Source organism: Schistocerca serialis, chromosome 8 (assembly GCF_023864345.2).
Source record: "Schistocerca serialis cubense isolate TAMUIC-IGC-003099 chromosome 8, iqSchSeri2.2, whole genome shotgun sequence".
NCBI classification, from domain to species: Eukaryota; Metazoa; Arthropoda; class Insecta; order Orthoptera; family Acrididae; genus Schistocerca; species Schistocerca serialis.
In genome coordinates this window covers 273,826,308-273,852,667 of record NC_064645.1, presented here as the reverse complement: position 1 = coordinate 273,852,667, position 26,360 = coordinate 273,826,308, and the positions used below count along the sequence as shown (strand labels likewise).

Here is a 26,360-nt window from a genome sequence, read left to right as displayed (position 1 = left end):
GGAATATTTTGAGTACAGGCGAAGCTCCTTTCCATCTCCACAGACATTTTTATACACAGAATTGTAGAACATGGGCAACGGAAAATAGCCGAAGGGAGTTAGGTCCTGCAGGTCCTTTTAGCTGTATGGTCACTGCTGAATGCTATGAGTGTCTGCTGAGCACCATCATCATTTTAACCCTTCAACAGCGCGCGCGCGCGCGCGCGCGTGTGTGTGTGTGTGTGTGTGTGTGTGTGTGTGTGTGTGTGTGTGTAGGATATCATTTTTGTGTGAGATGGGACTCCTTCACATATTACACAGGTAATGGCGCAGCTGCTGCAGAGGAATTTTGGAAGTGCTGGAATTATCACCCTACAGTTTGGCTGTCCAGATCACCTGATCTCAATCCATGGGGGTTCTTGCTGTGTTCGGTGCTCCGATTACGAACCTAGCTGAATTGAAGGAATGCATTGCAAAATGCATTCTGGACACGAGCCCTGAGACACTGATCTGTTGTGGAACATTCTGTTTCTCAGTTTCAATATGTCACAGAAATCTGTGGACAGCAATAGTGCCACAGCTACTGAATGCCAAACTTGTGCCGTGAAGCACATTGTGCAGTATGGTTGGTTTAATGTGCAACTTGCACCATAGCCAGCATATCGTGATTCATCTGTCATTTGTAGCTGATCACATATTACATTAGGTCGTTTGCAGCACCATCTAGGGGAAAAATTTTTGTTAAATTTTTTTGTGTCCGTAATGTTTTTCCCTTGTTTGGTAATATTTCATTCAAATTTGACATACTGGGCATAAGTTTTTGTAGCTTTTTGAAACTGGAACTTTAATTATAATTACCCTGTACATCAAAATTGTGCCAAATAAAATTAATGTGAGATAAATCCTCAGTTCATTGAAACCATTGCACTCCTTTGGCTTTATAAAGACTTTTCATACCTTAATTCGTTCTCCTGGCATAATGATAATTTGTCTTTCAGTCTGTTGTCTTTCAGTCTGTTGAACATTACGTGGTGGTTCATGATTGTGGGACAACAATGTGTTTGAAAGGATAGAACAAATATATATTATCACAAAAAACTTACTAAAATTATTTGACAGTGGATTTACATGTTAAGTTGTCATTATCATAATTACAAGAGTTAATCGATAAGAGGCAGTAAAGTTAAAAAAGAACATTTATTCAAATGTACAAAAAAGTATGATGAGTGTTAGAAAAAGTGGAAATATATTGGCTTATGACATTGTATCATCATTATCAACTTCTATAGCTCCCAGATCGTTGCTGGGTCTGCTTGCATCATAAGCCTCAGACTCTTTTGATGTCCTCTTGCCATTCTTCCCTCTCTACTGTGTCCCAGACCTCTCTGTTGTCATTTCACGAGCCTGTATTGGCATCCTGTCAACTCCCATTCTTTTAACATGTCCATATCATCTTAATATTGTCTGTTGTAGACTGTTTATGTTTAGCATTGGCATATGATTCACTATTTTTCTGATTGTCTCATTCCTTGCTCTATCCATCCTTATTACTCCTAAAAATTTCATCTCTCAATCCTGTATCCTGCTCACTTGCCTTCATTACCCACATTTCCTATATAAATGTGAGTACTGGAGCATAATATGCTCAGTATAACATTTGTTTGCATTTTGGTGTTATATCCTTGTTAGGCACCAGACTTCTTACTCTGCACAAATCCACATGTTTGCCTTCCGCTTTCACTAATCTTTTTATCATTCCTCCTGCTGTCTTCTCAGGTACTTGGCTTTTCACTTTCTTTAGTACTTGCCCCTAATACATATATCTGTTGCTATTGTCCTCTCTCGTAGTACCCACTGTCACAATCATTTTACACTTAAATAGTGCATTAAATTTCAATCCCCCCCCTCCTCCCCATGTTTAGTCTTTCTTAGGCTGCTCCTCCTCCATTTCCCCCACACCATTAAATCACATGCAAATGCCATTGCTTTCATATTTTCCTCTCATATTCGCAATGCTACTCCTTTTATTATCTCATCTATAACGATGATGAAAAGTGAAAGGGATTGTGTGCTCCATAGCTTCAGCCTATTTTTCCGTTCTAACCGGCCTGGCTTCTCTCCTCCTACTTTTACACAACTTACTCTTTTTTGTACAGTTTCTTTATTCTTCTCATAGTCAGCCTTCAATTCCCCTTTTCAAGAGAGTATCCCAGATCTTGTATTTTTCACACTATGATATGTCTTCTCATTGTCTGGGAACACTATCACTAATTCCTTACGATATGTCTAGTGTTTGTCTTAGAGCTACCTTACATTGAAAATGAGGTCCACTGCCAGCATTCCTAGTCTAAACCCATATTGTGTCTCTCTGTTCTCCTCTTATCATCTTCGATAATGTTTTCCATGATCTTCTCAAATACCTTGGCAGCGTGACACATCACTGAGGAAACAAGATTGTATTGTAGATTATTTGGAAACAACATTGTTAAACAGTCTCATCAAACTTGTTGGAAAATGAAATGAATCATATCAAGAACTGTGTTTCAGCTGTAATATGACCGGGTCTGCGCGAACAAAGTAGATTAACTCCCATATAATTTTGACAGGATTTCCTGCAACCCTTCTTAAAACTGACTCCCTTTTTCCAGTGTAAACATGCATTGTCCTCACACCTTGACACTACTGAGGTGAGTATTGTTATAATTACTGTGTGGTGCATTGCAGTAAACATTTTGTCAACCAAAACCACACACACCAAGTGAGTTGGTTAAGGTATTGAACTGATGTCCAGGAGGATGGAGGTCCGAATCCTTGTGTAGCCATCGAGATTTTAGTTTTCCACAGGTTCCCAAAACTAAGGTGAATAGTGGAATGGGTTATTTTAAAACGACACAGACAACATCCATCCCCTGAGCTTTTGTTCTGTCTCTAACGACCTCGTCACCAATGGAACATTAGGACCTAATCTTCCTCCCTCCCCCCCTCCCTCCCTTCCTTTTTTATGCAAGCATACACCAAAGCTCACATCATTCAGTTCATGCTCCCTGTCTGACAGTGTTCCTTCTTAACACCCATCGAACTGTCTGCTGATAACCCTCCAGGAATTAGTGACCCCACTGATGCCTATTCTTCTCTGTGGTAACACAAATCTCACAACACATGAAAGCACAGCCAGTGGCCGTCTCAAAATAGAAAAAAAAAAAACTGATCATCATCCCTGCAGATAGAGGCTTCAGTAGATGGACCTCTGTTATTAATTCACAGAATTTGTGTTACCAGTTATCTGTCATCTGTACATATAAGACTCGTAATTATTCTTTCCAGAAGCTAAGTATTACCTTCTATGTCTGTTCAAATCTCTAGATTCATTTTAAAACCTTTTACCTGAATCCATCTCTTCCTTCAGATATCTTCAGCCTGTCCTCATTCCTCCACACCTCATCTTCTATTCATTTCATATTGTCCTCTTTGATAAATAAGCTCTTCCAAGATATTAACCTCCACGTCTGTAGTAACTTCCATCAGTATCAAAGATGCCAGTCACCACTAATAGTACCATTTGATAGCTACAATTCCTCGCACATCATAAGTCCCCCTCCCTTCCCCATGTGTTCTTTCTGTACATGGCTGGTCCATATGTATTGATGAATAATCTATATCACAGTGTACTGAATACTGGCCCATAGTCATGTGAAAGGCGCTGTCCATATGTATGAGTGGTCAGTGGCACTCTGTGATCATAGGCATGTTTGACCATCCAGTTACAAAACTTGTTGCCGAGCACAACATAGTTGATTTCAGTGGCTGCCTCACAATCTGGATCCTCATCAAAACACTAGTAAATTAAATATATAATTATACAGGTCGGAATTGTCCCTTGAAAGTTTTCTTTTGTCCTGCACTGTCCGTAGACAGTAACTAAAATTCATATGTGCCACACACACCGTTATTATATACTTATCACTTTAAGAAGATTAATCACAAGCCGACATTGGACCATTATAATGATATGAGACAGGTTAGGTTATGAGAGCTTTGAATTATCCAGGGTGATTCACGAAGATATGCAAATATTTTAATTATATGTTATTCTACGAACAAAGCTAAAGAAAAAGGTTCATATATACATAGGTCCGCAAATGTCTAGTTACAGAGTTATGGCTAATAAAGGATTTTGCCTGAAATTTAGCAGCTCCGCTAATGTGAAGCCATCACAAAACTGTATGAGGTTAAAGTAAAGCACGATTTCCATTTACGTTGTTACTGATATGGTGAATCTAATAAAACATGTCCCAGACATGTATCTACAGTAGTTTTCCAGAACATCCAGAGAAACAAAGACATAATTTCGTAAAATTTTTAATTTATTAATTACTTGGCCCAGTTTGTTTTTTTAAATTCCAGGCAATTGCACAAAGTTTTCAACAGAAGTTGTAGAGAATTTAATTTTGGAAAAATGGTGGTAATAATGTTAATTGAAACTGTATGAACATGTCAGAAATCTGCTTTTATTAATACTATAGCACATGTGAATTAATGTTAAACCGGAAAAAACAAAGCTCAGTGTTAAGGAAGTTGTACAGGGTACATACAATTTCACAGTACATATTCAAAAATGTCTCCCCAGTTCAATGCCTTTAGCTGCACGTGTATGAACAGATTTTGTTGCTCATTTCGGTCTTACAGCGTTATGGAAAACTGCTTCAGATACATGTCTGGGTCATGTTTTATTAGCCCTAACTCTGTAACTAAACATTTGCAGACCTATTTTCATATGAACTTTTTTCTGTAGTTTTACTTGTAGAATAACATATTAAAATATTTGCATATCTTCGTGAATCACCTTGTATACAGCATGTTCCGTTTATCTGATGAGACTGCCTGCCCGGGTTATTGCAGGCTGGTCACAGACTCTGCGCCTGCTGGTTGAATGGGTCCCATGGGACCGCAATATGCCCCCCCCCCCCCCATTTTTTTTGTGGGTTTTATCCTGAACACCATACAGACATACGCATCTTGTCGGCCAGTGTCATTCAAGCAGTAAAACAGGCATCACAAGTACAACAGTGAAGTTTGCGAACATAACAATAGCAAGAGCAACTTATTCAATTTCACAGCGAGTGTTTATTGATAATTCATATGTGCATACAGAGCCCCCTCGTACTGTTAGGAGATTGTGTGTACGTAAGTTTCCAAGTGTTTGAGTTCTGAGTTGTGATGCAGTTCACAAATTAGTGAATAAATTTCGTGAAATGGGAAGTTTTCTAGACAAGAAGCATAAACAATGATGTACAGTGCTCACAGCAGATTGTCTCGATGACATTGCATACCGCGTGGGAAACTCCCCTAAAAAGTCTCTTAGAAATCTTTCTCAGCAAACACAAAAATTTTACACCTCTGTACAAAGAAAAAGGCGTACTAAATTGCCAAAACTGGTACCCAAATAAAATAAGTTTGGAAACTAGATGGCTGAAAGTTGGTTGATTTGACATCCTGTATCAAACAGCCAGGTTCTGCAACCATCTCTGAAAAGATGGACATAAAGAGTCTGTACAATGAGGTGCTTGGGCTAAGGCCCTACAAAGGATCAGTAGTACAGGAACTTCGACCAGGTGATCCTGTGCAGTTTTGCAAATGGGTTTTAAAACAAATGCATGATGATGAAATGGATCATTACCTCATTCTGTTTTCAGACGAAGCTTAGTTCCAATTACATGAGTATGTTAACTCCCAAAACTGTCGACGTTGGAGCGCAGATAGATCTGTTGTGCTTCACGAGGAACCCCTTGATGATCAGAAAATAGGGGCATTGTGCATAGTTAGTGGTGACAGAATAATAGGCCTAATTCTTTTTAATGACACAGTTACAAATGAAAGACATGTGCAAAACATTTTGCGAACATTTTTTAATGAACTGAGTGCAAGAGAAAAAAGCTTCACATTTTTTCAACAGTATTTGGCAAGGGCTTATACGGCCAATACTGCATGCAATTCAGGATGTGTTCGATGAAAGAGTGATTAGTAATATTATCTGACCCGCAAGAAGTCCTGATTTAACTCCATGCAATTTTTATTTGCGGGGTGCACTAAAGGACAAAGTGTACACAACAAATCCTCACATGATATAGAAACTCAAGGATAATATCCATGAATCAATTAATTCAATATCTCGGAGAGAATTACAACATTTGATTAATAATTTCTCGAGTAGATGTCAGACATGCATGGAAAATAACAGCAGGCATTTCCAACATCTCCTTGCATGACATGGGGAAGTACAAAATTTATTTGCTTACATTTTAAATGTAGTCATTTCGTACCACAACAGTAGACGGGTGACACAGCATCTGGTCGCCGAGCAACGGAGCACTCGCTGCCTGGCTGCACAGTCGGTCATCAGCTAAATGGAACACTCTGTACTTGCAGAGTGCACTTTCATGAATAATTGACACAGGCCATTTTCAGATCATGACAACAAGCAGCAATGTGCTTTAAAGTTACATGTACCATGGTCCTTGTTATTAGAGGTTGGTAACCAATACTATGCCATCTGACTGTAACTGTCCAAGGTGAAAGATGGAAGATTATTTTCTAAAACTGATAATCTTGAATAATGGGATGTTTGATCGATGAATTTTATTTACTGTCCTGAAAAAATTGCATGCCATGGATTCCTTTTGCTGCTGGAATGATTTGTAGAAAATGCTTTTTTTCTGACACAGTGTAATTCTTTAACTGTAAATAAAAAAACTGCAACCAGTCACTTTAGAAATATTTGTTTATTTCCATAAAATAGTGTTCGAGCCTTACCAAGCCCATTATCTGATGGGGCATGCGGAAGTTCCGTATTCATTTTTTTGTAGTGTGATGCTTGGTACTGGCTCTGTGACAAGAAGACGTGAAAGATTGTAATGTTTCGTAGAATGCGGGCTTTCATGGCCGATATTTGCATTATTGCTGATATTTGTTTTATGGGTTTATGGGCATAAGGCTGTGCTCCAAAATGGATAATTATGTCTTTGCCCATGGTCTTATGCCCATAAAATAAATATCAGAAATTTTAATGAGTGGTAGTATCTTGCAAGTTGTTGAAAAGTGTATTTCTTTACTTACTGCAACAACATGGGCAGTATTGTAGTTAATGTCTACCTGGCAGCTTCATTTGATCATAATTTCTAGTAGTATAGATATGCAGAATTGTAGCACAGATCATGTAGGGCCTTGAAAAGTTATTGTTCTCGAAATGAAATTGACTGCCTTACTTGAGAGCAAATTAAAGTTTTATTGTTCGGCTTATTATTTTCTGTCTATGCCCATGGTTGCCACAGGTTCCGGAAATCAGGGAAGTTCAAACACTTCAGGGAAATTTGGAAAAAAAAAAAAAAAAAAAGAAAAAACACTGGAAAAAGCTCATGAAATAGTTTGTTTACTGAGGTGTCATGCATTGTCACTGACTTTGTGCAACTGAGTACATGCGCCGCTTTCCTGCTCCGTCATTACTACTGCTTCTCCACTTCCTTCCACTCCCCTCAGCTTGTAGTCAGTGCTCTCACCACTTCTTGCTGCTAGCCTAGCAGCTTCTGACAAGGGAGAGGGAGGCATGAGGAGTGGTTTGTTTGGATCTGATTCTCAGAACTGTGGACGCAGCTGCCAGAGACGGTGGTCATGTGTGCATGAGTTGTGTCTGAGTAATTGTGTGAATGTGTGTGCTCTCGTTTTCTGACAAAAGCTGTGGCTGAAAATTTAGTTGTGAGTGTGTGATCTTCTTTTCTACGTTGCCTATCTGCGGCTCAGCAATCATCTTCACAGTAAGTTGCTACCTATCCTCATTATTATTGAGTCTCAGAGTATTTGAACAAGTTATCTGTAACATGGATTGATCACCATGGTCTCATTTCATCAACATGCTGTGTGTGGCTCATGAATAGCTGGCCACATGAGTGGATTTCCGTGACGGGCCAAAACCAGTCAGTTTGTGCTGGTATTTGTAATGGATTGGGCCTGCCAATCTGAAGCCATTCAATTCCCGCTATTGTGCAAGCACTGCCCATCAGATCTAGTCTCACTGATCTACCCACAGGTTGGATCTTTTTGTGTGTGGCGTAATTCAGCAGATTTTCATGGTTTATCCATGGAACCAGGACTGCGGTGCTCCTCAGCAGGCCAGAGGCCATGGGTGATGGATTTCACGAATTGCGACTCTCTCACCACAAGTACATTGTACAGTGTGACATTTTATTTCTTCTAGTACATTTTGCCACTTAAAAAGTAGTTTATATGATAGAAAGTGTGGACGATAAGAAAAAGAAAATTGTGGCAGTCGCTTGCAGTTTGTATGCTATATACCCATATATTTCTCAAAAGAAAAATAATAGATATAACACAGTGGGTAATAACCGACAATAACCAACATAGTAGAACTAACCTTTTGTTGGCATTGCCTACAGCGTTGGTTTACACAATTCTTCCCCACCTCTTTCAAGAGGCCTTTTTTTTCTGAGGTTATTTCTGAAATCAGTGAAGGTATTTTAAATCTGTCTTGCAACTCCAAGGAAATGCGTATGTTTGTCACGAAATGTGTTTAGTTTTATTGAAATAAAATAACATCAGTGATCTTAATTAAACACATATACCATTTTGCATGCTTTCTCCATCTAAAAACACTTCATTACAAAAGATGTTAATGTTGTACTTCAGACTTCTGCTCACATCAGGAAATGCCATCTGCTTTCAAGTTGTTTTAGATATTTCCTTGGTTGCACTGTTGTTTATTGTATTGTAGCTGCAAAGACACATTGTTAACTTATGTCTTTACTTACCCTTGATATCTCAGAAGTTGGCAGGGAAAAATGCTAAGACTTGTCTGAAAATCAGGGAATTTCACTTTGGGAATCTTGTTGCAAACCTGATACCATATTTACGTATGTTAGCTGGACGTTACACTTGGAAAGTGTATTTTTCTGATGATGTGGTCTGTAACTGGAATAGATGTAAGCCCCTTTCCTAGATTTAGCTGTGACTGAGTTACAGCTCAGACAATGGAAGTGTGACTTTTATACGAAGCCCTGTTCCAAAATTATATATTGAAGAGCACCTATTGACCACTTTGGCTTAACAAATGCTTGTAGGGTAGTGTAAGAAATGGAGAACTTGAACAGATGTATGTAGTCCAGTTTATTAGTTAAACTGATGTAGTTTGTAACAGAACAGAACAACATTTAATATGCAGGTTAGTCATGTTGTGATACTAATTACCATCAATGTGTTACTAGCAGACTTAGTTCGTATTAATGCAGTGTGGCACTGCACAATGAGATGGCTTAACTTGAGGCTGTACGCACAATCCTTGATATGTTCGGTACAATTGCATTAAACATGCGTTGAAAAAGCAGAAAGGCAGTCAAGGCTGGGGCTCACTTTACTGTGCTGCCAACAAGGGAAACACTGTAAATCAAGTCTATAACAGTGTGATGAAACAATAGTTAGTTTCCTTGCAACATTAGGGAATTGAGTTTGTCATTGATACTCATTGGTGCTTCTACTGATTTTGAAGAGGGGCATGACGTTGGCTGTTTGTCGTGGTGATGTGGGGCTGTGTTCACATAGTCAGGAAACTGAAGTTCAGCAGTTAGCAATTTGCACAAAGTCCTGAGTACCGGCCAAGAGTTCCTCCAACATGTGATATTTTGGTTAGAATAAACTAACTTACATAGATTATAAGACTGTATAAATAAGAGATCCAGGCTTTGTTTGATTTAAGTGGCAGTATGTGCCATTGGCAAAACTCAAGATGAAAGTCTGTTACCTGCACTTTACTTGGATAGTTTCCAAAAAGCATGTCCAGCACACACAGTGTGTTTAGGAATGACTAAGAGAGGAGAAATGGCCTCTATAATACAGTGGACATCACCAGAAAAGTGAAAATGCTGCTGAAGGTGCCATAAATAGATGTCCCGCTCCTCCTCTGTGTCATCAAAAGCAGCAAAGGGAATAGACAGTGACAAACTGCCTGTTATTTAGCTGGCTCACACTCACAGTTTGACTACAGTAGAGGTTGGTGAAGAGATTATAGTCATATTTCTTGTGTTGCTTTAATTCCACAGTTTTGAGATTTGTTGTTTTGTAGTAAAATGTAGAAAGTGACACACCTCATTCTCGCTTCTGAGGTGCAGTCCCTGTCTGTTTTACTGAGTTACACAAATAATTGAATAGGTAAATAGGTAAGTAAGAGTGTCTTTGTCATCTTTAATTGAGAGAAATAATTTTGGGGGCAGGCCAACTCAAGTCCTGAACAGTAAGTCCAATGCAAGTCCGTAGAACATCAGTCAAACAATACCAAGTCATGATAAGCAACAGACAGACATAGCTTACGGTGCAAAGTCACAGTTACAGTGAATACTCAGGAGAAGGCCGGTGTTGGAGATAGTACCCATCTTTGCTATAACTACCCACTGTGGCAGTGTCATCTTTATTGCATTAGCTGCTTTACAACCATAATGAAACATAAGTGTAGGTATAAACAAACATTTGGACTATGTAAGGCTTCCTTTGCAACTGGCTAGATGATGCATCACAATGCATGCCACAGAATTAGCACCCCTTTGTTCTGAAGGGTGACACTTCAGTTTGCAGCCCCTCACTGATCTGTACATTTTGCCCATTAGGAGCTGCCATCTCACTTGTTAATGCTTCTACTAGTTTATTTGATACTGTGGTCGCAGACAACTGACCTCTTCAATTATTGGTCACATTGACATAACCTTCTTATAGCGCCTGCTTCACATGAGACAGTGTTTCCGCACATAGACGCGGAGTGATAGGGAGGCGTGGAGGGGATAAGGTTTTTCGCATGCATGGTGGCAGAGTGTGGGCAAACGAAGTCCCTGTTGCCAAACTGTGTTGCTGCGACAACAATCATGTTCACTTGCCTTCAGCACATCGTATTGTACGTTCAAATTTATGAGGGATTAATACACTTTAAAACCGATTTCGATCATTCATCTACATGAAAGAAAGCTTACATTTGAGGCTTGAGGTTGTGTCCACTGCTTCACGGCAATTGCATGTGTGACGTCAGAAGGCGAGAACGGTTGATACAGATTTGTGAAGAGGTCAAGAACTATTTTCCTCAAAACGACAATTGTCTAATGACAAGACCATCAAAAATAGTTGCAATAATTGCCATTTATTGCGATTTGGACTGTATTATAAGTAAAAATGTAATACGTAACAAAGTAAACTCAAATTCAAACCAAAATCCTTACATTTGTTTGACGACTGCTTCTAATCCATATAATTTTTTAAATGTGTTTCTCTACCATTCCCCTCTTGAACAGTGTGCAGGAAATATGAACGCTTTTATCTTTCCTTGTGAACTTAAATTTTTCCTATTTTATTATGATGAACATTCCTCCCTATTTAGGTGCACACCAGCAAAGTATTTTCACACTCTGAGGAGAAAAAATTTCATGAGAAAATCCTGCCACAACGAAAAACACCATTGTTTTAATTATTGCCACCCCAATTCGCTTATCATACCCATGGCAGTCTCTCCCCTATTTCACGAAAATGCAAAACAAGCTGCACTTCTTTGAACTTTTTCGATCAATTCTATCTGCTGTGGATTCCATACCTGACAGCAATACTCCAGAAGAAGGCTGAAAAGCATAGTGTAAGTAGTCTCTTTAGAGGACCTGTTGCATGTTCTACCAATAAATCTACCAATCTACCAATAAATCGCAGTCTTTGGTTTGCTTTCCACACAACATTATCCATGTGATAGTTGCATTTCAAGTTATTTGTAATTGTAATCCCTAAGTGTTTAGTTGAATTTACAGCCTTTAGAATCATGTGTTTTATCCTGTAAACTGAATTTAGTGGATTCCTTTTAGTAATCATGTGGATGACTTCAGACTTTTCATTATTTAGAGTCAGTTGCCACTTTCCTCACCATACAGATCTCTTGTCTAAGTCGTTTTCTAATTTGTTTTAATCTCTGATGATTTAAGATGGTAAATCACATCATCTGCAAGCAGTCTAAGAGGGCTGCCCAGATGACCCCTAAATTGTTTATCAGCTCAGGAATAGAAGTGCACCTGTAACACATCCTTGCAAACGCAGATATCGCTTCTATCACTGCTGATTTTCCGTCGATTACTACATACAGTGATCTTTCTGACGGGAAATCGTGAAACCAGTCGCACGACTAAGAAAATGCTCCATAGGCACACAATTTAATTAAAGTTGCTTGTGAGGAACTTCACTTTTATTGCCATCACATGACATTTCCATTTGGAAATCTTACTAAAGCTTTTTACTTATACACATTCACAGCTATACTGCTACAAGAAAGTAACATCAGCATCTGAATTATATGGTCACTCTGTAAATGAAACTGCATTGTCGCAAAATACGGCAACAGTGCAGCACTTGGAAGAGAGATTCTCACAGTCCAGTTTGTAACTCACGGCTATCCGCTCGGAAAGAGAATGAATCTTATTGGCTACTTGCAGTTAATGGTGGGGGATGCGCAGAACGGCTGAAAATAGAGCCGCCTTCCAACATGACATGAGCTATAATACGGTGATTTGCACACTTGCTAGCTGTAATTTGAAAGTTCTGCTTGCAAGTAGTTCTAGCTGTTGAAGTGCACCTTCCATACATTGGCGACACGCAGTGCAGCCACCGCCACTACTGTTGCCCGTTCTCTTCTCCCACTTTGCCATCTGTGCAGGTTGGGGAAAGTTATTTTGTGTGCACTCTACTGCTGATAGAAACAAAGAAAATTACACAAAGTATCCTAGCTTTCGTTTCTGATAGTTCCTTTCTGGGGAAGGACAGAGGGATAGATTGAGGCAGGTTAAACAGAAAAGGCAGATCACTAAGGTCCAAAGATGAGAGGGACTCAACTGTTGTGGGAACAAGAAGTGATCAAGAGGTAAAAGGTGTGTGTGTGGGGGGTGGGGGGGGGGGGCGTCAGAGAGAGAGAGAGAGAGAGAGAGAGAGAGAGAGAGAGAGAGAGAGAGCACTACTCTGAGACCTCTCCCACTTCCTCCTCCCCCACTGCTTTTATGTTTGTCTCTGCCAACAGTACTGACATTTTTTCCAAATGCAAGTTTATTTAGTTTTCATTAGTCGTTTAATGTTGTTATAGATTTTCTGTATTGGAAGTCTTCTGTTCCTTTTTCCTCTGAGTTTTGTATAATCTCACCCGTTAAATTGTTGGTTATGATCTACATCTGGATCTATACCATGAAAACCAGTGAGAAGTGTATGGCAGAGGGTATGTCCCTCTGTACCAATTATTAGGGTTTCTTCTCGTTCCAATGGAGGGTGGGAACAATGATTGTTTGAATGCCTCTGTGCATGCAGTTGTTTGAATGCCTCTGTGCATGCAGGAATTATTAAAATTTTATCCTCGCAGTCCCTATGTGAGCGAAACGTAGGGGATTGTAGTATATTCCTACATTCATCGTAAAAAGTTGGTTCTCGGAACTGTTCATAAACTCTCTCAGGATAGTTTACCTCTGTCTTCAAGAATCTGACAGTTCAGTTCTTTCAATACCTCTGTGATACCCTCCAACAGATCAATCAAACCTGTGACCATTTGTGGTGCCTTTCTCTGTATACATTCAATATCCCCTGTTAGTCCTATTTGGTATGGGTCCCACAAACTTGATCAATATTCTAAAACAGGTCACATGAGTGATATGATATGTATGCTGTCTCCTTTATAGACTGATTGCATTTCCCCAGTTTTCCACCAATAACCCAAAGTCTGCAACCTGCTTTACCCACAACTGAGCCTATCTGATCATTCCATTTCATGTTCCTACAAAGTGTTACAGCCAGTTATTTGTATGAGCTGGCTGATTCCAACAGTGACTCATTGATATTATAGTCATAGGATACTAAGTTATTTTCATTTTGTGAAGTGCAAAATTTTACGTTTCTGAACATTCAAAGCAACTTGCCAATCTCTGCACCACTTCGAAATCTTATTGAGCTCTGACTGAATATTTATGCAGCTTCCTTCATTATAGATAACTAAGTCATCTGCAGAAGTCTGAAGTTGCTATTAATATTGTGTGTGTTGTGTGCAAGATCATTAATAAACAATATGAACAACAAGGGTCCAAACATACTTCACTGGGCACACCCAAAGTGACTTCTACATCCAACTATGACTCTCCATCGAAGATATCTACATCTACATCTTCAGAGTTACTCCGCAAGCCACCGTACAGTGCGTGGCAAAGGGTACCCTGTTCCAGTAACTACTAAGATAACATACTGTGTCCTCCTTACCAAAAAGTCCTCAATCCAGTCACAAATTTCACTTGATACCCCATACGATCATACTTTTGACAATAAGCTTAGGTGTGATACTGAGTCAAATGCTTTTTGGAAATTAAGAAATACTGCGTCTACCTGACTGCCTTGATGCAAAGCTTTAAGTATGTCATGTGAGAAAAGTGCGAGGTGGGTTTCCCATGATCGATGTTTTTGGAATCTGTTTTGGTTGGCATGGAGGAGGTCATTCTGTTCAAGATACCTCATTACGTTTGAGCTCAGAGTATATTCTAAGATTATACAACAAATAAATGCCAAGAATACAAATCAATGTCAAGGATATTAGAGGGTTGTTTTGTGGATAATTCCTACTATTCTTCTCTTGTAGATGGGAGTAATCTGTGCTTTTTCAAAGAAACAGGTATGATTTTTTTTCGAGGGATGGGCAATACATTACAGTTAGAAGAGGAGCTAACTCAGCTACAAATTCCGTACAAAGTCTTACAGGGATTCCATTGGGCCCTGGAGCTGCGTTCAGTTTTACTAAGTTCAGCTGTTTATCAATGCGACTGACACTAATACTTATTTCATTCATCTTTTCACTGGTACGAGGATAAATTGGGGCTATTCTCCTGACTTTTCCTTTGTAAATAAACCTTTGAAAACAAGAGTTAATCATTTCAGCTCTCCTGTGTCATTCACTGGGGACTGGACACTAACTTTAGTGCCACATGATAGTTTCATTTCCACAAGGATGTTGATGGGTACAATAAATGTATTAAAGTTTTAATTGCATTAGAGGAAATTAACTAAATGACTAGAATTTTCACAGTACAGGGTTATTACAAATGATTGAAGCGATTTCACAGCTCTACAATAACTTTATTATTTGAGATATTTTCACAATGCTTTGCACACATATACAAAAACTCAAAAAGTTTTTTAGGCATTCACAAATGTTCGATATGTGCCCCTTCAGTGATTCAGCAGACATCAAGCCGATAATCAAGTTCCTCCCACACTCGGCGCAGCATGTCCCCATCAATGAGTTCGAAAGCATCGTTGATGCGAGCTCGCAATTGTGGCACGTTTCTTGGTAGAGGAGGTTTAAGCACTGAATCTTTCGCATAACCCCACAGAAAGAAAACGCATGGGGTTAAGTCGGGAGAGTGTGGAGGCCATGACATGAATTGCTGATCATGATCTCCACCACGACCGATCCATCGGTTTTCCAATCTCCTGTTTAAGAAATGCCGAACATCATGATGGAAGTGCGGTGGAGCACCATCCTGTTGAAAGATGAAGTCGGCACTGTTGGTCTCCAGTTGTGGCATGAGCCAATTTTCCAGCATGTCCAGATACACGTGTCCTGTAACGTTTTTTTCAGAAGAAAAAGGGGCCATAAACTTTAAACCGTGAGATTGCAAAAAACACGTTAACTTTTGGTGAATTGTGAATTTGCTGCACGAATGCATGAGGATTCTCTACCGCCCATATTCGCACATTGTGTCTGTTCACTTCACCATTAAGAAAAAATGTTGCTTCATCACTGAAAACAAGTTTCGCACTGAACGCATCCTCTTCCAAGAGCTGTTGCAACCGCACTGAAAATTCAAAGCGTTTGACTTTGTCATCGGGTGTCAGAGCTTGTAGCAATTGTAAACGGTAAGGCTTCTGCTTTAGCCTTTTCCGTAAGATTTTCCAAACCATCGACTGTGGTACGTTTAGCTCCCTGCTTGCTTTATTCGTCGACTTCTGCGGGCTACGCGTGCAACTTGCCCGCACGCTTTCAACCGTTTCTTCGCTCACTGCAGGCCGACCCGTTGATTTCCCCTTACAGAGGCATCCAGAAGCTTTAAACTGCGGATCGCCGAATGGAGTTAGCAGTTGGTGGGTCTTTGTTGAACTTCGTCCTGAAGTGTCGTTGCACTGTTATGACTGACTGATGTGAGTACATTTCAAGCAGGACGTACGCTTTCTCGGCTCCTGTCGCCATTTTGTCTCACTGCGCTCTCCAGCGCTCTGGCGGCAGAAACCTGAAGTGCGGCTTCAGCCGAACAAAACTTTATGAGTTTTTCTACGTATCTGTAGTGTGTCGTGACCATATGTTAATGAATGGAGCTACAGTCAATTTATGAAATCGCTTCAATCATTTGTAATAGCCCTGTATTGCAAAGTACTATATTACTGTCATTTACTTAATTGTTCTTTGGAGGAGGAAAAACATTGACGAATCAACTGTTCTCTTCACAGTAATATATTTAAAAATTTCCTTACCTATCAGTCTGTTCGTTATTTACGTATACCCATCCGCCCACAGTGTTACATGAGCATGCCAGTGTTGCCAGTTTGCATTGCATTAGGCACGGTCAGTTTTTTTCTGAAGTGAGGAAAACATACTTATGTACGTGTGTGTGTGTGTGTGTGTGTGTGTGTGTGTGTGTGTGTGTGTGTCATGGACCAATTTTCCCACACTACAGGAGGAAGTGTTATGAACTGTAGAAATGCTTATATGCAGTATGATATTGTATTGAAAAGTTTTCACTACAGCACACAACTGCTTCTAGAGCTGATTTTTATAGACAGACAGAAGTTGGTATTAAAAACTTGAGCTATGTGCTAGCAGTAATATGCCCACAGTGTAATTGGTACAAGGTTTACAACTTTGCTTCCACCGTTTTTTCCTCAACATTTGACGCTTTAATGAGAGAAATTGGTTACATGTGTATCATTCAAAGTATTTTTCATCGCTGGCCACTACTTTCTCCCATCTTTTGGGCAGTGTACGAATCTCGCGTTGAAAAAATTGTTCATCTTTTGAAGCGATCCATGAATCGGTCCATTTTGTGACTTCTTCATGATATCGGAAGTGTTTGTCAGCCAGGCAATGCGCCATTGATCTAAACAGGTGATAGAGGGAGCAATGTCTGGAGAATACGGCGGGTGGGGTAGGACTTCCCATTTTAACATTTCGAAGTATGTTTTGAACTCTTTTGCAGCATGGTGTCAAGCGTTGTCATGCTGCAAAATCACTTTATCGTGCCTCTCGCTGTATTGCGGCCGTTTGTCTTTTAATGCTTTGCTCAAATGCATTAATTGTGTTCGATGACAAGCACCTGTGATTTTTTCACTTGGTTTTAACACCTCATTGTACACAACGCCAAGCTGGTCCCACCAAATGCAGAGCTTGATCTTGGAGCTTTGAATATTCGGTTTGACCATCGGTGTGGGAGCATGGCCGGGATATCCCCATTATTTTGTGTTCAGAGTTATCGTAATGAACCCATTTTTCGTCCTGGGTCACAATACAATGCAGAAATCCCTTCCGTTTTTGCCTCTGAAGCAACTGTTCACAAACGCCGTTCAAAGTCTCTTGGTTTCAACTCAAATGGGACCCAACTTCCTTCTTTCTGAATCATGCCCATAGCCTTGAGACGTTTTGAAATGGATTGCTGTGTCTCTCCCACTAATCGTGCCAATTCTTCTTGAGTTTGACGTGAGTCTTTTCTCAGCAATGTCTCCAATTCTGCATCTTCGCAAACATTCTCTCTTCCACCATTATGCCGGTCTACAACGTTAAAATCACCATTTTTGAAGCATTAGAAAAACCACTCACAACATATTCTTTCACTAATAGCTTCTTTACCATACGTACTTGAGAGCAGTCGATGAGACTCAGCTGCTGGTTTCTTCATACTGAAACAAAACAGTAACACCTCCCGCAAATGGTGAGAATTAGGCTTGTAAACTGACATTTAACATTTTTATGATGCAGACACAAATTGACTAATGTTTGAAGACCTGTCTCTCTCTCTCTCTCTCTCTCTCTCTCTCTCTCTCTCTGTGTGTGTGTGTGTGTGTGTGTGTGTGTGTGTGTGCGTGTGTGCGTGTGTATGGGTGGGTGGGTGCATCCTTTCAGAGTTGTTGATTTAGGTATTCATTCATTACTCATATATCCACCAGTGACATCATTTTGGATGTATGTAGAAGACAGAAGCCAGAAATATTACAAGAAAGTCAACACAATTTTCATGGTATTACTTAATTTATTTATCACCTCTGCATTTGTAAGCCAAATGCAATGATGGCCCAGAAGTGTGTGAAAGATATCACTTTGCATGCACAGTAAATGGCTATTCTTTTCTTAGTGCGTTTTTAACTTTCTTTTTATAATTGATTTGATAAAGGATAGTCACTCCGTAGTTTATTATAGTGAAACACACTAAAGATCCCATTGACAAAAACAATAGTAATTTTCGTAGTTGTACCAGGTCAGTTTGACCTACAAAGCATAGACATTTCTCACAAATACTGTAACATCACTGCTTGAGATGGAAGGCTCTATCTATCTTCAACTAGTTTGACGAACTATTTTTCAGTCACTAAGGCATGTGAAACTTTTCACATTAAACAACCATCATATGTTGAACTGTTTGCTTACAGTGTGTCCTTCAGTATAAATTGTTATCACGAAAAATTCGCTCTTCTGGAAAAAGGAGACTAGGTCCAGAAATAGGAAAAATGAGATAGTGTTACTCTAGTAGGAAATAATGACAACTGCATTTGAGCAAAATGGCATAAGCCCAGTTTGAGTGCTGTAATGAGGAAGAATATCTTCTTCTTCTTCTTCTCCTTCTTCCTTTTTTTCCCTCCCCCCCTCTCATTTGGGGTGACCTGTCCAAAATAATATAAATAACATTCAGCAGGGGGATATATTGGTCTCTTATTAAATTATGGAAATTGGATTTATACTCTTTTGTTGAAAGGAAATAAAACATTTAAACAGTTATGCGGTTTTGTGTCATATTACGCATACCCATCATAACCTGAGTGATCCACAGCACCAGTCATTTGTGAAATTGGTAGACTGGGCCATTTAAAAAAAAAAAATAATAATAATAATAATAATAATAATAAATAGCTTGTGTGTATATTTATGATAGGTTATAAATTTGCCAGTGCAGCTGGAAAACCTCCTTGGTGGTGGTCAGCAGTAGAGGGCATCCCTCCACCCCAAATCTGCTCTCCAGCACTCCTGTGAATGACACAGTAGTGTGGTTTTGTAAACTAAGTGTATTGAAGAAATCAAAGATACATTCTGTAATGTTGTTTTTGCTGCCGGATAACATAATTATCCTGCTGTGGCCAACAGTATGAATTTGTGTGTGTATCATTTTTTGCATAGTAGCCATTCCTTCTTTACACAACATTTAGCCATAGTTCTAGGAAGAGAGATGTAACTATGAAAAGGATAGTTGCCTTAGAGATGGCACTGTTCAGTAATAATTATTTTTTTATTAGAAGTACCACACATTCTTTTTCAGTTGCTATAAATTCTTAGTAAACATTAAGTAAGAAAAGTATGTGAAACAAAATGCAAATATATAAAAAGTGGTGCTATCAGCAGTAATTACCTGATACTTAAAGGGGAAAAAATAATAGGTGACCTGTATAAGACTTTGAAAGAATTTGTGTTTCTTGTAATTACAGTCACAAAATGTAACACTGTGTCCAATAACAAATGTTGAATTCGAAGATCACATATGAGGTTTCTTCTTAATAAATTTATTTTTGTTCAAATGATCCTTCAGTCATTCAACAGGCAAGGTTTGGCCGTAATAACGACATACGCAGTATATTACTGTTCTAATAATATCATGTACATAGATTGTAGCATGTTAAAGTTATGTCTTAGATAACTTTTGATGAGAAAAATATTTAGTATTGTGGTAGCTGACTTTTACCAAGTCTTCGTTATGAATTTATTCTTTCATTTTATAATTTCTCACAGGAGGTACTGACTTTGAAGAGAAAGTTGAAGTCGATGAAAGCACGTCTGGCTGAGAAAGAAAAACAAGAAGGCGAGAATGCTCGTCACCTGGAGGAAGTGACTACTCGCACATTACGATTAGTGAGTTCTCCATCTCTCTGCGGTCCTAAGGTGCTTTGTTTGTTACTTGATAACCATTGATGCTGATAATAGCAGTGTGTCTTAAAACCAATTTTGTAGTGAAAGCTCATACTCACTCATTTGCTGATGAAAGTTGTGATAACAGTGACACATTCTTAGGGCTGTAGCTATATTACTTAGCAGTTTAATTTATTGATATAACTGCTATTCAGAGCAGACTAAAATAAGCAATGGACTCAATACTTATAAAACAGTTTTCATTTCATCTGATGCTTTACTTGGAAACCTGTCAACTACTACCTCCATGGGTATTCTTCAGAACCAGTTATCTCCACAGTGCTATAGAATGAAATATTTATAGGTAATATTGTGACTCATCACACAGATAGGGATAGAAATCTACAGAATCAGAAAGTAAAATTACAAAGGTACAGTATTTCTGTAATAATGAATAAAATCAGCAGGAGAGTATGTTAGTATCCAGAATTACTGACATGTTTGAGTCACACATCTCTTTTCAAGTACAAAAAGGACACAAAGATAGAAAGTGAAGAATCTTGTTACAAAATCTGCTACTGTCAGGCTATAGTTGTTTTTGCATCATTGAGGACCCATGGCTTTTGATCGAAATTGTGGTTCTTGTACATTGTTTGTTTTGACCCTGTGGCTATAGGTCTGTTGTCAGCCAACAAGTACATTAGTATGGGGGGTGGGGGATCCAAAAATAACTGGAATTTCTTTGTAGGAAGCATGTACTTGCAGGGTGTATACGACCCAGGAAATCCGGGAAAACCCCGGGAATTTTTTCATCTGGGAGAAAACCGGGAAAAATCCGGGAAATTTTCATTGTTTTAGCTTTCGGTTAAATTTTTGTAATTTTGACTGCAGAATTGATTTTCTAGCAAAGAACGTTATTGTATCCTGCTACTGGAGAATGATACTGCAGCAATAAAATATAAATGAGAGGGAAAAAAATAAAACTTCAGTGGCAAAGGAAATGTGCAATTTACAATGAAACCCCGTGCACACACAAGCGTCTGCAAATAGCAAAAATATGTCAAAGGCCGTAGGGCGCAGACTGTAATTCTTCGTAACAATGACCTGTTTGCTATGAGCATGATGTCACAACTGTTTACATTAGGTTCGTTTGACCAATTGCCAGCAGTCTGTTGCGCATGCGCATTTGACTCACGTATAAGCAGTACCTTCTCCCGCTTCCCGCTACGGCGCTACTTGTAGTTTGGCTGTTAGCTGTATCGGTAGTAGCTGCAAGCAGCCAGATGCAAACGAGAAAAATTTTTCTCGCGCGCCCTAGCTGCCAGATTCGCGCTTGCACAGAGTTGTTAGAGTTGTAGTGGGGAGGGGGTTAACCTGCATGTGAGCCGTGTTTACGTTAAGTGATTTCGCTGCTTCTCTTCGTTTACAGCTCCCACGTCAAATGAAAACAAAACTGATTTCTGTGGCCGTGAGCTATCAAGTGAATTAAAATACATTCACATAATTACGAAGGGCAAAAATATTATTTATTTCAGTTTTCTGATTTTATTTTACTTCCAAGTTAGTAGGAGTCAAGCATTAATCGCCTTGCAGAACAATGAAGTTATTTTTGCAAGTTTGCTAAAGAAATTTGGCTTGATTAATCTTTCCGCTGAGACGATCATTTTATTTGAAACGAAGTGTTTCATTCTACAGTACTGTTCGCTGAATTTCAAGTGCACGTTATCATCTTTTGCCATGTATGGCATTATGCCATAATAAAGAACCAAAAATGAGATTGTATAGTACTGGTACTCCAAGAAAATTTACATCCCAAAAACCACACTGAAAAGCTTAATATCAGATGAGACCTGCTTCATTGTGAATCTGGAAAAAGCCAATTTGCACTTCAAGCTGAATTATGCATTTTAGTATGGTTTACGAAATTCCGATGCTCTTTGGAGTATCCTCTGATGCCCTGTTTCTTTTATGGTGTAATCTAAGCTTTCTTATTGCTTTATACATACGAACATGCGGGCTACCTACACCACTGCAGTTGCACACGCCCAGTAATGTCTGTTTTCTGGCGCTCTCTGGCAGCTGGTAAATCGAACCTATTTCTAACAGTCTCCAGATAGTATTGCGAACGGTGGTTAGAAAAGCGTTACTTTCAAAGTAAATTTCTTTTTACCCAAGATGAATTATGTTACGTGTGAGAAAGTGGGATGGATATCTAAATCACAGAGCGTTCGAAACTGAACAGTTTGAGGACCAGCCACTTACAAAAATTTCGAGCCGCGAGACATTGTCATAATTTTAAATTTACTGGCACATTTGTGTGATGTATCTTAAAGTATAACACACGCAAAAAAAGATCAATATTACATGTGAAATCTTAGCTTCTGTTGTAGCGTGTTAATCTTAGAGACCAATATTATATGTGAAAGCTTAGCTTTTCTTGTAGATATACGGTACTGTGTACATCAATGTAAACCGTTAACTTTTCCTCTTGTGTGTTCGCGCTATGTAACAAGTGATGTTGCTATTGGCTGACTAAAACACGTGTCCTATGCTCTGAATAGCTGCTGTCGTCGTCTGGCAAGATCTCGTGGCTTGAGATATGACTCGCTTACAAAAGGACATATCAACCTCGGTTTCAGCGCTCCGGAAACTTAACGCGCTGTGTTTGGTGCAATTCGAATTTATACTTTTGTAATACGAAAATATGCAGCGTATATGTTGCTGCAAAACGAAGGTCTTTCCAAAACTTCTCTACCCTGTCTTTTCTTTTTTTTTCCCGGGGAAGTTCTACGCGATTGTATAAAACGTTAACCATTCAAAGGATTGATAAGTTTTACAGTTCCGAGGGAAAATCTACAGAAAACGTACTGTCACTTAGCACGGAAAAAGTGTATTTTCGCCTGGGAAAAAGCATATTTTTTAAACGGGATATCCGGGAATAATTCGGGAATTTTTTTTCCTTGTCCCCGTATACACCTTGACTTGATTGTTTTTCAAATACAACGTTAGTATCTTTCAAAGTACTCTCCATTAGCATTAATGCACTTGTCCAAATTTTCATTCCAGTGTTGGACGTACCTTTTAAATTAGTCCTCTTTGATACCTGCTAGCACCTTCATGACATTGCATTTTACATGTTTGACATCGGCAAATTGCTTCCCTTTCAAGTCCACAGGAACAGGAAGAAGTCCAAGGGTGCTAAATCTGGCGAATAGGATGCAGTGATCAAGATGGTAGTCCATCAAGGCCAAAAACTGGCAAGCACTGCAAGCTGTGTGTGCAGAAAACTTTCATGGCACAGAAATCACATTACGGAATTTCACAAAGCTGGGCATATACGCGCCAAAGCTCTGTGAAGTGTTTTCATAATCTCCAAATAGAATTATTGGTTTACTGTATGAATTTGAGGGACAAAAACTGAGTGTACGATCCCTGTGATGTCAAAAAGATCAATATTGTCTTCATGTTCGATTTCACCTGCCAAGCTTCTTTTGGATGGGGTGAGCCAGTTGACTCATTGACTTGACTATTGTTTCCTTTCTGGATCATAACCATAACACCATGACTCATCACCTGTGATGATTTTGTTGAAAAAAAATTGGATTGTCTTTGAATTTATCGTTCCTTTCATGACAGGCCTGAACACGGTGATCCCTTTGACCATGTGTGAGAAGTCTCAGCTTTGCTGTCACTCTTTGCATTCCCAAATCAGTGGTCAAAATACTCTGAATTGAGCTCCAGGACAGAGCAGATAAGTCCTTGAGCTGCATCGATCTTGATTGATCAGATCACGGATTTTGTCCTCGCTTTGAACAATTGAAGGGCGACTGGAATGAGGCTGATTTCAGTGGCCATTTCTCCCTTTTTAAACCAAGAAAACCATTTGTACACTTGAATTTTATTAAGAGAATGTTCTTTGTAAGCTGTTTGCATCATCACAACAGTTTCCACTGCATTCTTGCCAAGCAAAAAACAAAATTTCACACCCACGTGTTGTTCGTAAGCAGTAGCCATTTTCTCTTGTCATGTCTGCACTGTATGCACACTCTCAGAACTGCCAGAGAAACCACACTAGTCTCTGTCTGGTGTCACCGTCTGGCAGAATGACTCAGGAGAAGTCCTACAATAGCCTTCTATCAGCGAAACCTGGTCCTACAAGCAAGCAACTGTATCATTATGATCCCAGTTATTTTTTGGTCCTTCCGTGTATGTTAACTAATTTCTCCAGTTCTAAGAAATGTGTAATACTGTGTGTATTGGATTAATTTCTGCTATTGAATGAAATACTGTTAAGTACTACAAAACTATGAAAATATGGCTGAGTGTTCTGTAGTGTACAAAACTTCAATAACAGAAGAAACACATGCTCAAAAAGACACAGCAGGAAGGAACCACAGGATTATGTGAAATTACATGCCATTTTAAACATCTGCCGAAGAACTCTTGCAGAAGTACAATGTCTGAATCATTATTCTTACTATGTCCTTAACTAAAGAGTACCCAACAACAATGATAACAACAGTGTAAACTGTGTAAACAACTGCATAAAAACAAGAATGCAAAGAATAATTTTGGGAGGGCAGGTCACTACTGACATATGTTTTAAACACCATTAAATTGAGTTTTAAGTGTTTAACTTTAATTATGTAGAATGTAACTGCTGAAGAAGGTGACTTTCTCCATTTTATGTTTGAATGTTTGTGGTTAAATTCAGGAAGAAGAAGGGAAAAAACGGGAGGAAAACAATCAGATGCTCATGGAAAGTCTGTTGCGGGATGTTGATGAGCGGGAGGAGGCAGCAAAACGTCGCCTTAAAGAAGCATTGGAAAACTTGCATCATGACAAGGCTGCAATTGAAAATGAGATAAAAGGTACAGTATTTCTTTATTATATCTGCTATTATCAGATGATTCAGATAAACATTTGCTAATCATCAGAATTTGATGCAAATTTCTTTTTAACACCACACACTAACAGGCGGAAATCAGGAGAACAGTGACATAGTCATCTTCAATTAAGTACAGTCCCTATGTATCAAACTCAAAACTGGCACTTCACACCTTATCATATGACTGTGGAATCGCTGTTGGTGATGTCTACAATGATTACTTTGATATCGCAGTGGAACCTTGCTTAACAAATGCCTCCCGTAATATGCAATTCTCATAACAAGCAAAACAAATTGTAAAAAAAAAAAAAAAAAAAAAAAAAAAAAATTGATTCACTTAACAAGCAATTTTCATATAATGAGTGATGATTTAGTGTGATGTCACCAGCTATTCACGCGTGGTGGGGGAAATATTCAACAATATGAACACTTTTCTGTGTCAGCAGCGGTATATGAACAATGTCTTTAGTTCTTACTTTAGTCTGGGTTTACCTCTCTTTCTGCTACCATCTTAGTGCAACTTGAGATCACACATTTTTCTAAACTTGTGTTCACATAGTTTTGTGTTTTGTTTGTTTTTTCTTTTTTTTGTGCAAATTTTAATAACCTTTTTATAAATGTCCCCAAAGATAAAGCCGCAATAAGACGACCATAAGGGAAAGAAAATGACCTTAGAAATGAAAAGTAAAATAATTTAAAAATGCAAATGTGGTGTGAGCATTGATGATTTAGCATGCCCATACGACTGGTCTACATCAGCTGTTTGTACTATCATCAAGAATAAGGACAAGATTAAGGAGATAGATGCTTCAAAGGGAGTGACAAGAGTATCTAAACAATGGTTTCATTTTCTGGATGACGTCGAAAGGTTGCTCCTTGTATGGATAAATGAAAAGCAATTGCAAGGCAACACTATTAATGAGAACATCATTGGTGAGAGAGTGAGAATGATTTTTGCTGACCTCGTTAAGAAGACTCTAGGCTCATCAGTGGCCAAAGAAGTGTTTATGGCATCCATAGCATTGTGAGGCATGGCGAAGCAGTCAGCTTTGACACAAAGGCAGCAGAGAACTTCATCACCAACTTCAAGATACTTGTAGATTCTGAGGGTTATCTGCCGTAACAGGGTTTTAATCGTGACGAGATGGGTCTATTCTGGAAAAAAATGCCAAAGTGTACCTTTATAACGGCAGAGGAGAATGCATATCCTGGTTACAAGCTAATGAAACACCGTCTCACACTGCTATTCTATGCCAATGCAAGTGGTGATTTGTAAATTAAACCGCTGCTTGT

General features: G+C 39.0%; 1 protein-coding gene across 3 annotated transcripts in view; it reads left to right on the top strand.

Moving 5' to 3' along the window:
• The window catches only part of LOC126416275 (E3 ubiquitin-protein ligase rnf8-like), a 137,267-nt gene that overhangs the window by 38,939 nt on the left and 71,968 nt on the right, over positions 1-26,360 (top strand). For 2 of the 3 annotated variants that reach the window (XM_050083912.1, XM_050083913.1), the window contains exons 6-7: positions 20,063-20,212; positions 24,894-25,050. In XM_050083912.1, coding sequence (XP_049939869.1) covers positions 20,063-20,212; positions 24,894-25,050 — 307 coding nt within the window. The remainder of the gene's footprint in view (positions 1-20,062; positions 20,213-24,893; positions 25,051-26,360) is intronic. The other variant, XM_050083914.1, reaches the window with a different exon arrangement.